At 54.8% G+C, this 12,938-nt stretch overlaps 1 protein-coding gene across 10 annotated transcripts in view; it reads right to left on the bottom strand.

The window, feature by feature from the left end:
• The window catches only part of KCNT1 (potassium sodium-activated channel subfamily T member 1), an 89,371-nt gene that overhangs the window by 18,762 nt on the left and 57,671 nt on the right, over positions 1–12,938 (bottom strand). For 9 of the 10 annotated variants that reach the window (XM_052815480.1, XM_052815483.1, XM_052815482.1 and 6 more), the window contains 8 exons: positions 7,114–7,193; positions 5,943–6,042; positions 4,637–4,693; positions 4,227–4,275; positions 3,608–3,667; positions 2,672–2,746; positions 2,229–2,312; positions 1,619–1,713 (listed from right to left, as the gene is read on the bottom strand). In XM_052815480.1, the coding sequence (XP_052671440.1) occupies positions 1,619–1,713; positions 2,229–2,312; positions 2,672–2,746; positions 3,608–3,667; positions 4,227–4,275; positions 4,637–4,693; positions 5,943–6,042; positions 7,114–7,193 (600 nt within the window). Of the gene's footprint in view, positions 1–1,618; positions 1,714–2,228; positions 2,313–2,671; positions 2,747–3,607; positions 3,668–4,226; positions 4,276–4,636; positions 4,694–5,942; positions 6,043–7,113; positions 7,194–11,750; positions 11,788–12,938 lie in introns of those variants that run through there. The other variant, XM_052815489.1, reaches the window with a different exon arrangement.

Genomic DNA, 12,938 nt, shown 5'->3' with positions numbered 1-12,938 from the left:
CACCAACAGAAATGATTCAGCTAATGGTGCTTACAGATGAAGGAGTTTTAGTTTGATGTGGTTGCTCACCAAAGCAGCACGGGGAAGTCTAGGTCCCGGGTGATGGGTCACAATAAGACCATGCCATGGACAACATGTTGAACATCACCCGGGCCCTTCCCTTGCATTGCAAAAATGTGGAAGCAAGCAGCTGTCCCAGTAAGGCTCTGGAGGGACTCGGCCCGCGAGAAGGGCTCTCAGTTCCAGGGAGATGCGCTCCGGCAGGCAGGAGGCAGATCCTGTCGCCCGCTCCCAGTCCTGTGCCACTGCCCTTGCAAAGCCGTGCCGCAGAGCTGCCTCGCTCCCCATGGATATGCAGACAGTGTAACTCCACAAACCTGCAGTTTCAAAGTCATCTTGCTAAACACAAGTGTCACCTAAGTTGTCCTGGACACGAATTGTAGCCCTGCCGCATCCACCAAGAAACACGTCCACAGCCCCAGCAGGCAGGAGGTGCCACAGGCAGGGAGCACTGATGAGCTCCGAAATTGCGTTAGTCATTCTCATCAGAGGATCGTCTTTATTGCCAAAGACTCATGAGCCTAAAAGCTTAATTTCCTGTGTGTCCAGCAACTTAATGATATTATGTGCTGTAAATCCAGACCAAGGGAGCCAGAGGAAGATTCAAGAAGCCTAATTCAAAGCTAAGTACCCAGCGAGAAGAACAGACTCCTTTCTAAAGAGATGCCCTTGTTGTTGGCAATGTGCAGGGTAAAGGGCCCAGTTAATTAGCAGGAGCCCCAGTGGCCTGTTACACAAACGAGCTCAGCAGCCATGGTAACTTGGTGGGGAGGAAGAGCGCGGTCGGAGCCAGGGAGTGCAGTGGGTCCTGGTGAATGAGCCGTCACACACATCGGAGCCCGTGTCCCCGCGGGAAGCTGCTGTCCCTGCCCTTGACCCTGCAGCGCTCACAGTCCTGCTCCCAGACTCGCGTGTCCGCATCACCCATCTCCCTCTGACAACACCCTCATCCTCGCATGCACCCGTTCAAAAGTTTCTGTTAAAATCATATAATTAGGGAGGATAATTAGTTTCTAAAATAGGAATTGATCTTCCCAGTGTTCAGTGCGCTGGGGAATGAAGCCAGGCAGGGAGGAGCCCGGTGCCGGGGGCTAGTGGTGCAGGGGGGTCTCCCAAAGTTCCAGCAGACGTGGCCGTGCCCGAGCCAAAGCCCATGGACACGCGTGGAAACCTGGGCCACACTCCTTGCCATGGCGCCCTAATTCCAAAATTCAGCCCGAGGAACTGCAACTTGTCCCATTAGCAAAGAAAGGATGCCAAAGACTTGGGAGTTCAGTCCAATCATCAGCCCTAAACAGTTAGGCTTTCTTCAGTGTACACAAACCTCTCAGGCCGAAAGATCCAGCTAGAAGACACCTCTTCAAGACTGAACATCCTCTGGCTTCCCAAATCACCTCATTACGTCCTGGCAGTGCCATCCCACCACAGCTGGGAAGGTCCCACCTCCCCCTCCTGTAAGCCCTGCGAAAGCCCGGCTCCACCAGTCACCCCTGGGACGTGCAAGGCTGGTTTCCCTGGATGAAGAAGGTGGTTTAGTGAAACGAAGTGCAACACTCACCCCGTGAAAACGAGACACAGGAGGGTGCAGATCAGAATGAGCACCTGGTTAAACATCGCGGACTGGGTCCTTTGTATGGCTCGGTGCAGGTCGTTCTGGGAAGAGAGGAGAGGACTCACCAACTCGGGGAGGCTGAGGGTAAAGTAATCCTCCACGTACCAACTGGTGTCTTGCTGGCTCCAGCAATGCCCCCGCAGATGGAGGTCAGGCCAGAATTTGGCCCTTGGAAAGGGATGTGCATTTCTGTAAGCAGGTCTGGGCTCTGCTGCCAGGAGAGACAGCTCGAGTGGGCATGTGGGAATGGCTGGAATATCTCGTCCTGCTGAAATACCATATCCCGGGGACAGCCAGAGGCTATCCCTGTCAATATGCGGCTAACAGAGTCAAGGTGGCTCAGACCCCAAAGGGCTCCTTCTCTGCAACAGGTCGCAGCCCAGCATCACCAGTTGGCAAAGCCTCACCTCCCCCCAACCCCGGCACGGCTGCACGCACTGAGCACCCAAAACCTGCCCGAGAGCCGGCGGCAGGCGAGGGCATCCCTCCCGGCCACGCCGCATCCCCGGGGCAGAGGAACCCAGGGCGAAAGGGGTGGGATGTGTCGGTCACTCACAATCATGTTCTCCAGGGCATACTTGGCAAGCCAGCAGTTCAGAAACACAGGAATGAACAAATTCCGCAAAGGAGGCCAGAAGATCTAGGAAAGCAAGAGTTACTCGCAGAAAAATCCATGTTCTCTATCAGAAAAAGCTATAAACAGCCAATATGAGCCCTGTCGGGAAGGGGTCCATCTCCAAACTAAGCACCGGCCTCTGCAGAGGCTGCCACCGAACGCTGTCCTGCTCCCCCGGCTGCGGCGGAGCAGCTGAAAAGGGAGGATGGTTTTGGGGATAACACTGCAGAGGAAGTCATTATATTCAAAAATACTGAAGCAAAAATTTCCTGCCAGCTTGAAAAACTACTTGGCCAGACATCCATTTTTCTTTATTTCACCACCAAAACTACAGTACTTATTAAACTTAATGCTGCTTTAAAATTTCACCAGGAAACCCTCACCGTGATAATAAATGGCACCGTGTTGATCATCTCAAGGATGAATGAAATGCGAAAAATCTGTTCCCAGATGTTCCCCTGAGGAATGAAAAACAAATAATAATTAAATAAGCTTAAAAATCTGCCAATGACAATTAAAAAGCTCCCACTCTGCCACAGACATGCTAGATGGGGGAAGTACACCAGAGCAGCCAGAAGATGCTCTGGTTTGCCTGCGGGAGAGAGATGCCGTGCTGGCGGCAGGCACGCTGGAATCAGTAAAACCTTCCCAAACTGTTCAGTCCTTTCCACAGCCACGACATCCCTCTGTCCGTCACTGCTGCTGCCCAAAGCCAGGGGACAACAACACTTCAGGCAAGGGCGGAGAACGAGAGCGACTGATACAGATCGCTGGCACTCAAACCAGGCGGGTGACGCAGGGTCTGAGTCTCTTCTGCCAACTGTCCCACGGACCCTGAGAAGATGCCATTTGTTAAGGTCACTTTTCTCGGCCATTTTAAGGGGCTTTGGTCCAAAGGAGGCAGCTTGTGGCTCTCCCTGCCCGGCTTGGAGCAGAGCCTGCTCCCTCCGGAGGCAGCAGACCTCGGCACAAGCAGGAGTCACGCTGCCGAGCTCAGCTCCAGGTCCTCAACCTTAGGAAACTCGGCATGTGTCAATCTGCCCCCCCCCAAAAAGAGCGAGCCTTTGTAAAACAGACCTGAGTTTAAAGGAAAGTAGAAAAAGAAGAGATCCCCCAGCTCTGCTCTGCACAACACTTATCCAGCAGCCTGAGGGGGAATGAGAAAGGAAAACAGCCACAGGCAGCTGAGACGTTGCAGAGACAAGCGTCCTCTGGGGATGCTTCGGGCTTCAGACAGCTCGACGAAGGAGAAATGAATTCATGCCAGGGGTCAGACCCAGGGGGCACATCCCTGTCCACCGCCCGCCCCAGGCACTCACCTTGTAGCTGAGATAGATGAGCAGCATGGTCTCCAGAAAGCTGATTAAAGCTATGCTGACCTGCAGAGACAGACAGGCAAAGGCTGCTGAGGGCTCGTTCGACGCATCGTCAGTCGCTCAGAGCTCTGCCGAGCCCTCCCTGCCCTGCGTGACGAGGAGCCCGTGGGTAATGCAGACGAGGGCTTGTTTGTTTGCTTTCCCTGCACCCGTTTGGGTTAGACGTGTGAACGTCTGCCACGCACGAGCAGCAGGCGTGCGGGTAGCCCTGAGCAGAAGCCGACGGGCGCTCAACCCTCCTGCAAGCGATTCCCCAGGCAGCTGCCCGGCCTGAAAATAGCCTGTTAGGGGTACAGCTGCATCCAGGCTGGGGAGGAGTTGAGCCAGCCTCATGATTTTATCTTCCTACAGCTTGTCCTCTCCTATCAGCCCCCAGGATTTTCACCCAGGGCTACGTGGCTGCTCCCAACAGAAGCCCCGGCTCATTTTCTGCTCACCCAAGACAACCCGTTGCCCCTCGCTGTTGCGGGCAGAGGATGCGCAGAGACCCGCTGGTGGCAGAGCTCAAACCCCAGCTCCTGCTGCACTCCTGCATGACCATGCCTGAGGTCTGGGCACTCACCTGCACAGCCCACAGTGGCATTTTTCTATCCACCCAGAAGATGTGTGACCTGCGAAGAAAATTCAAACTGGATCTAAACTGTAGCCCAACTAATTGTAGCCCAACCTTTACCCCCCACCAAATGCAAATCTGAGGCCATCACTGATGCAGGATCCAGCACAGGACTGGTGCTGGTGTTTCTTACCGCACGGTTTGTTCAAGCAGCCTCTACACTGGGAATAAGCCATTCCCAAGGGTGCACCACAGGCACTTGTCAGTTGATGTGATCCTGGGATGCTGCTCCACATCCCTCGAGCAGCCCCATGACCAAAAAACTGCTACGGGCAGCTGCCAGCACCAGCCACGTCCATCGCTGTGTCCCCACGTCCCAGCAGAGCCAGACCCCAGCACTGGAGCGACTCTTGACTCACCAGTTTATCTTTGTGGACTGGTTGAATGCCGTGTAATTCTGCTTTTCGCATTCCCAGCTAGGAGAAGAGAAAGACAAAGCAGGGGAAAGCAGTCAGCGGGGGGGAGGAAGGAAAAGGGGTGCTGGCGTGGACTCCCCGGGCTCATGGGGTGCCCTCGCCGCACTGTCCTGGTGCTGGGGGAGGCCCCTGGACAACACTCCCACGGGTCCAAATGCACGCTGGTCCCTGTAGCCAGGGCTTTCCACAGGAGCCTATCTCACCCAGGCAGTTTTTAACATCTTACTACTGGAGAATAAGACCCGCCAGGTACTTCAGCCCGTACCAGAGATGCTGCAAAACACTGATGCTGGCCAGGCACAGGGCTCCCTGGGCACAGTCCTCAAACACAGGGCTGCAGCTGGGAATTAATTACCAGGTTACAATTAGCAAACACTACCGAGCTTCGGCTTCTAGGACAAGGCTAGCTGGGCCCGAGCAGCCTGCCAGGCAGGCAGTGCTGAAGCCAAATTCTCCCCCTGTCTTGCTGCAAGGGATGCATTCCTACTGGCCAGGGTTTATTTTGCTACAAACCCTCAGGAAAGTGGACTGCCCCGAACGGCAGCTGTGCTAAACCTTTCAAGGATGTGTGTCTGTGTCATGCTTAATTCTTGCAAGTTTGAAACCACTTTTGGACCACGCAGATGTACTCAGTAGTCTGCAACCTTTACAAAGAGAAAATCAAATTGCTAATTCTCCTAGCTCTTGAAAAAAAAAAAACCCACACTGTATGTGAGCTAAACAAAGCAAGGACATATTAAAAATAGGCTTTTACTGAAACCCAGAGCAAAGCTGATGTATGTAATCATCTGTCACCTCGGGGATCTAAATGGCACAATGTATTTCCTTCCCAAATGCTTAAATGGGATTTAGCATAAGTGTCTTCAAGGGCATCAGCGTTCAGGAAATACTTGCACGGTGATTCACTGAAGTCATGAGCTCTTGCCTGTGTCTGAAGGCCACGTTGCACCCCTGACTGTTAGAGCCAGACAACATTTGGAAATGAACGTGACGCTGAATTTTTCCACCACCTTTTCCCCGTGCGCCGTGCGGGGCCAGCAGACGCCCACATGCCACTCCGTGGGGCTTGAGCAGGGAGCAAAGCCCACCAGGGCCGGCGAGTTTTGCTAAACTACCGATTCAAACAGCTGGAGTGAGAAAAGCCATCCGTCGTGCATCCTCGCACCCGGCGAGTGGCTGCCACCGCACCCACGCTCACCACTGCCCAGGCTGGGCTGGGGAGCCCGGCGGTGTCGGGGGGGGCACTCACCAGCCTATGCCCTCCTCCGGGTTGTCGAGCAGGACGCGGACGATGTACAGGAGGCAGGTGAGCAGCTTCAGCGAGAAGTTGAAGAGCCGGATCCTCAGGCCTGCGGCAGAGGGGAGCACGGCGTGGGCCAGGCAGCACGCCCCGGGCACCCCACAGCACAGCACCTTTAGTTTCCTACAAGTTTTGTAGGGTGTTGCTCATGCTTTGCCCGGGGCTCTACACATCCTACCCAGTGTCAGATATATAGGAAACCAATATAGAAATAAGCAACGATGAGTCAGCTCCTTGCTGGCCCCGATAGATGTGAGAGACAAATGAGGAGCTGCTGGAGTGTATCCCCTCATTAACAGGCATCCATTAAAAAGCATCAGATAGGCAGGGCCAGGACCCCACTCTGCTCACCGCACTGCAAACAGCTTGCAGGAGGAGGGACGGCGAGCAAAAGCTGCTGCTTTATCCGGTCTCCCTCCCCAGCCAGTTCATCGGGTTATTACTCAAATTACAAGTGAGAAATTCATCACATTTTCATTAAAAACTTCCCCGTGGGCACCCTGTTGTGCTATGCTCCAGCTTTTTAACAAGACAACAGGATGCAGGGAGGAAAAGAAAATGTGAATTTATAAATTAACGAGCAGACTCCCTCCAGACAGCTAATGACATCTCAGAGAAAGAAAATAAAAACACCATTAGTCAATGGATATTAACCCGGATGGCTGAAGCAGGAGAGGGTAACTCACAGCCTGCCTTGGCTGTCCCCACAGCCGCTGACCTCCCTGCGGGCTGGGGGAGCATCGCCAGCTCTGTGATGGGGACATTTGCTCCCTGACCCCCCCCCCCGAGCAGCTCCCAACACCCACCCTGCTCCCGGCCAACTTGTCCCAGCTGGTTCCCATGCTGTGTTTGTCCCCAGCAAGCAAAGGTGGCAGGCAGCATCCCTTAGTCCCCGTTCAACCGCGTTCCCCCCAAACCAAGTTGGCCAACACCCAACACAAAGGCCAACAGGCAGCGGCAGCCCTGGGCTGGGCAGCCAGCACTGGGGACACTCAGGGAAACAGCCACCAGCAGATGGCAATGGCTTCTCGTCCCATGACGAGTTCAGAGCACAGCTCTGGAGCTCGGGCTCGGTTTGGTTTCTCCCGGCAGACGCTCACTCTGCGCATGGAACACTCACTCGATCGCTGGTTTTTGATGAAGAAGAGCTTCAGCCGCTCCTTGAAGGTGTTTTCATTCACGTAGAACTCGACCTGCACCCTGAGGGGAAAGCACCCAGAGGAGACCATCAGCAGGGTGGCAGGTCAGACCTGGAGCCCCACAAGAGCTCCGTTCCCCCATCCCGGCTGGGTGACCCCCCAGAACAGCCCACAGCAGACCCCGGGCTCAGCCCCAGGCTCCCAGCTTCTCCCACAGTACCAAATCACTGGTACCACCAGCCGTGAGCACCAGGACATGGTGCATCGACAACTGCCAAAGCAGCAAATGTGACCCATGGGGGCAAATCTGCTTTGGGTTGAGGGCTTGCTTTCATTCACGTGCAACCAGCTGACATCGGACTTGCAAACTTCTCCTTTCCCGCACGCTTTACAACATTCAAAGCCCCTCAGAAAAGCGGTAGCCTTGGAGCAGTCTCCCCCAGCAATGTTTTATCTGCTCCGATCCTCTGTGGCTGCACCAGAGCAGGAGCCGGCGAGGGTGACATCCCCGGTACGCCCATGCCCTGGCTCTGTCCGGGTAGGAGCAACATTCAGCACTGAAGCTGTTAAAAAACAAATCTGATCTAAAAGGAGAAAAATTCCCTTTGTTGCTAAGCTACCGCATTTGGCCATTCCAGAAAAAAACAGGAGCTGCCAACCAACTCCCAACGTCACTTGGCATTCGGAGCCGCTGGTGACTTGTGGCACAGGGACAAGGCGCCGTGGCAGGGAGCTGCCCACCGGGGCACTTTGTAGAAACTGGCAGGGAGGAGCTGCAGGTGAAACTGAAAATGGCCCGTCCACCGCTGCGACCACCACGGGCACTTCTTCATCTTCAGCTGCTCCAGTCTCCATTACCGACCCCCATCCGCAGCCCTCCTGCCGCTCCCGCCGTGCCGGTGGATGCCCACAGCCGCGTGGATGGGGGAAAGCCTCACCAAGGCTGGAGGTTCCTCACCACGGATGTCAGTGGGGTCTGGGATCAAGCAGACCCGGATTAAGGGTGTGCAGGAGAAACTGGTCCCTGCTCAGCTCATCTGCCACCCACCTCTCCTATTACTTTAGAAACGCCCGCAGCCCTTTGCAAACTCACTTATTCACACTAGGCAGCGTTATAAATTACACTCCTGCCTGCTAAGTGCAGGCAAAAAAGAGATGGTTTTCTGATGCCTCGGCTTCAGTCTCTGAGCAAGACAGTCTGTTCATTACTGTTACAGCTGGTAATGGAGTTAAGTGCAATGAATTAGCCATTTCCCGTATTTCGCTGTATTCAACAAGTCTGTTAAGTAAGCGCTACTATTATCACTATTTTTTTAACTGCCTGGAAGAGGTCATCAAGATCTCATTAATCAGGCATATTACCAAGCCAAGGCATAGACCAAAGCGAGCAAATTCACAGTGAGAGTCATTAAACCTATCTTCCCCTTCTATTTTGCCTGTGCAACCCCAGTGCACACATGGTGCCAACTCCAGCCGAGCGTGCTGCCTGGCACACGCCACCGAATCGTGATTTATTGGAAAGCAGCTGCTACACACTCTGACAACAGAGGGATAAACAAATATTTACTGAGCGTTACTGCTGAGCTGATCGGGCAGCATACTGGGAAAGGGTTTTATGAGACCCTCATTGCTCAGAAGTCCCTCGTCTTGATACCCACCGGCGCCCGCTGGCATTTCACAGCCAGCCTGACTGCTTGTGGGCAAACTGCCCAGCATGTAAAAAGCAAGGCACACACTTGAGAGCTCCTCGGGGCTTCTCACGGACTCCCTTATCAGGTTGAAAAGTCAGATTTTTAATTTACAAGGCTCTTATGTACAAAAAGCAAACGCACAGAGAGAAACCCATCACCTCAGGCACGATAGCTGGGATAAAATTTTATACGGACTATCAAACTTTGCATGCTTCTGCCATAAGCCAGTAACCACTCTCTGGCTTAGCCTCCCTTGGAGTGATGCAGCGGGAACCACCGGCAGCTGCCTGGTCTGGTGGCTGGCGGGGACCGGGTGACAGGCTGGGGGTGGCTGACCCGCTCCGAGAGCCTCGTCCTTCAGCATCTCCCTAACGCTGCTGGAGCAGCACAGCCTGGACCAGGTGCAGCCGGGGAGGTGGGTGAGATGCAGCCGCCTGAGCCCCGCCGGCTCCAGAGCTGCTGCGGGCAGAGCCGAGGGGCTCCACGCTGCAGGGTCACCTTGTCCCCATCAACGGTGCTGGAGAGGAAAGAAATCAGGAGCCTTAACTGGGAAGCAAACGCTGAGCTCCTGCTGCCCACCTGCAGGCATGTCCTCTGCGGACCCCCGTGCCCTGCCCAGGTCCCTTGGCAGGACGTCAGGCACCGAGCAGCTCCGTAACGGAGGTGACAATAACCAACAGCCTCGGTGGGGCAGTCACTAACCCCGTTAAGATATTTGGCATGTGTGCTGCTTAGAATGCCAAGGGGAAGGATGCCCAGGTATGGCTGGCAGCACTCAGCAAGCCCATCAGCAGCGATGCGAGCGTGTCGCTACTCGCCAGGACATTTCATAGCATCAGCTGAAGAAAAATGCTAAAACACAAATGCACCTGAGGCAGCAGCTGTGGGGGCTCACCGAGAACACACCTCACCCCAAACATCCCCAGCCAGCAGCAGCAGGGACAGGACCTGAGCCTGCGTCTCCCCTGGGGCCCCGATGCTCGCGGGGACCGGGCAGCCCAAGGAGCAGGGAGGGCAGCCGGGGGAATTTGCACCGAACCCACTGCGTGTTCACCAGCCGCACTCACTGGCACAAGAAGGGAGCGGGCAGGCGGGTGGGCAACCACGGACCCTGCTGCGGGGACGGTGAGCGCTGGGGAGCGAGCAGGACAATTTATGAACGCTGGCTCAGCCAGCACGATGCCTTAGGAGCAAGCAGCCATAAACGCAGAGCTTCATAAGCGCAGGTTTAACACGTGTTAAAATTAATTGTTCCCAAAGCCAGACTTGGCAAATAATTTATTTGTGTCAGGGCATAAATCAGCTGCCGTAATTGCTCACGACACTGCACACACAAACTAATTGTTCCTTCTCCTTATTAAAAATACCCAGGAAATGCCAGGAACTGCCCTTCAGCTCTGTCGTGAGCGCTGGGCACCCCATTCATCAGAGTCCCTGAGGATTAAGTGCATCGAGGAGAGGGAGACTTCAGGGAGCACGATTCCTCTCCCAGACATTCACTTCCACACCAAAGAAACAAACAGCAATATAAATCTCTGTCGCCAGACAGATGGTTTGCTGATCTATAGTGTTGCAGCCCACCTCGAGACTATGAATATAAACACTGATGGATAAGAGACCTGAATGATTAGAAGAGATCTAACTTTTTGTGACAAAAAGTAGCCCATGTATTTATCCATCATAATGGCTGCAGGAAGAAGAAACACTTGGAAAGCAACTGAAGCAGGTCTTGGAGGGGAAAGGGGGTATTTATCACTGCTAAGAGATGAAGCAATAGAACATAGAAAGAACACATTCCTGTGCAGACAACCTGCCCTCGCTGCTGTCTGGGCTGAGCCCCTGGAGCCGTATGGGCCCCTGCGGGCCGATGCCCTGCCGAGCCCCGGCAGCGCCCGTGGCTCTGTCTGGAGGAGGAGGGAGGGCAGAGCAAGGGCTCGGCATGACGGGGACCAGGACACTGCCCCGGTCCGACACTGCACCCGCTCTGCAGGCACCAGGTTAACCCAACACCCCAGCATCGACCCACCGAGCGAGCGATGGCTTTTACCAGGCAGCAGCAACCACCCAAAAGCATCAAAGCTCCTACTCCACTTCCAGCTGAGGGAAGGAGATTGTACCCTCTAAAATATACTCTTGAATTTTGTTGTCAAGAAGTTAACTTCAAATAAAAATCAAGCTAAACTCCGACTGCATTACCACCCCAAAACACACACCCCGACTGGCTCTGCCTTCACAGCAGCTCGGCCAAGCTGGGCCATTCAAACTGCCCCCTCCCCGCTGCCATGGCCGGGCATCTCTCCTGCCAGCCCGGCATCGCTCCCACCGGCCGGGCAGCGTGGTCCCAGCCCAGCCCGGGCAGCAGCGAGGGGTGCAGGCAGCAGCGAGGGGTGCAGGCAGCAGCACGCCCTGCGGGAAGGGAGCAGGCAGCACACCGCTCCCCCCGCCTCGCCCCGGCTGAACCTCCCCGGGCCACAGATAATCATCACGGTACAAGTTTAGTTACAAGCCCTCTGCTTGGAAGTGTAATTACCGCTATTATGCACTTCATAATGCCTGAGCAATTTCATTTTCTTTGTTCGGTTATTTATTGTACTTTATTAATCTAAGATTGGAGGCAGTTTGTTCTAAGATGATGAGTTCCCAAAAAAGACACAATAGTTTTTTCGGAAAAGTGCAGGATGCAAGACCGGGACGAGCACAGCCCGGCTCGACGGCATTAAAATAGACACTGAGGAGCGCAGCCCCAGCTCCATACTTGTGCCTTCCCCAGAGAGCTGGGGATAAACACGCTCCCCTTAAAGACAAGTAAACCACGAAAAATAGCAACCCACGTGCAGCCCCACGCCAGGGCTCACCCGCACGGGCAGCGCAGGCAGGGACGGGGGACGGAGACGTACCCCCGAGCTCTGCGTCCCCGGGAGACTTACATGGGCAGTCGGGCGCAGGCAGCTCCCCTCCGGTCCCCGCGGCATGTGACAGCCACCAGGCATGGCCTGAAAACTGAGACGGCTCCAAAATCCACCGGCCGGCCACAGGAGCGAGCTGCCACCCCCTGCGCTGGGACGCTGCCCAAAGCCTCCCTGCTGCCCTGCTGCTTTCCAAAAAAGGGCTTAGGTGCCCAGGGAGTTTTTGTTCTATTTTGTAACAGAGACTTCTTGCCATGAGAAGGGTATCTTACAAAAAAATATGGCTCTTGAAAGACAAGAAAACAATCTCAGCATCTCTCCGCAGATCCAATCCTTGCTCTCACACTCTGGCTGGGTGGGAAATGCCATTCTTGTTCCAGGAAATTTCTCAAGAAACTTCCCCCATCATGTAGTGGGATGCAAATGAGACTCTTCAGAGATATGGGGGGAAAAAAACCAAAACAAAACCAAAAACTCTGCAATCTGGTGGCTGCCAACACCCACTTCTGCCAAGACGGTGTACTCTCAAATGAGACCCCACTTGACCCCCCACTCTGGCTGAGCCCGGAGGACAGCTCTGCATCCTCCCTGCAAAACCACAGCGGTCAAAATACATAAGAAATGCGGCTGTGGCATACAATAGCTGAAATTAAAGAAACGTGCTGATGGCCCAGGTGGGCTCACTGGGGATGGGCTGTGGGTACCAGGTGCGGCCCCGGGCAGAGGAAGGTGAGGAGCAGCGCTGAAGTGCAGGTCTGCAACGTTTCCCCTCTCAGCATCCTGCAGCACAAGGAATGGCAGGGGATGTTGTGCAAAAGGCAGGGTGCTGCTAAAGGCACCGCATCCCGGCCGGGCTGCTGCCGGTCCGGCACAGAGGGCGGCCGGTGCCAGCACGGCCCCGCGGGGCATCAGGGGAAGCCAAGTGGAAGCCAAAGTTCTTCCCAAATAAACCACCGAACCAGCCAGCCTACGGCTCAGACACCTGCTGATGGCAACCACACGAACTACCCAGGTACATCTCCCGCAGCTGCCAGCCCTCCTGATTTCCTTCGGAGATGCTCTTTCCTTTTTTCCACCGTTTTCCCTGACGGTAACAGGCGTTCGGGTACAGAAGCTAAAGCAAGACAGATGACACCGAGTGAGCTTTGTGTACTGAACACCACCTCTGTGATCTACGCGTTTGCCATCCTCCATCTATCCTGGGATGAG

The sequence above is a fragment of the Harpia harpyja genome, chromosome 19 (genome assembly GCF_026419915.1).
Source record: "Harpia harpyja isolate bHarHar1 chromosome 19, bHarHar1 primary haplotype, whole genome shotgun sequence".
Classification (NCBI taxonomy): Eukaryota; Metazoa; Chordata; class Aves; order Accipitriformes; family Accipitridae; genus Harpia; species Harpia harpyja.
Note: the sequence above shows the minus strand (reverse complement) of the source record. Positions and strands in the feature narration are given on the sequence as shown.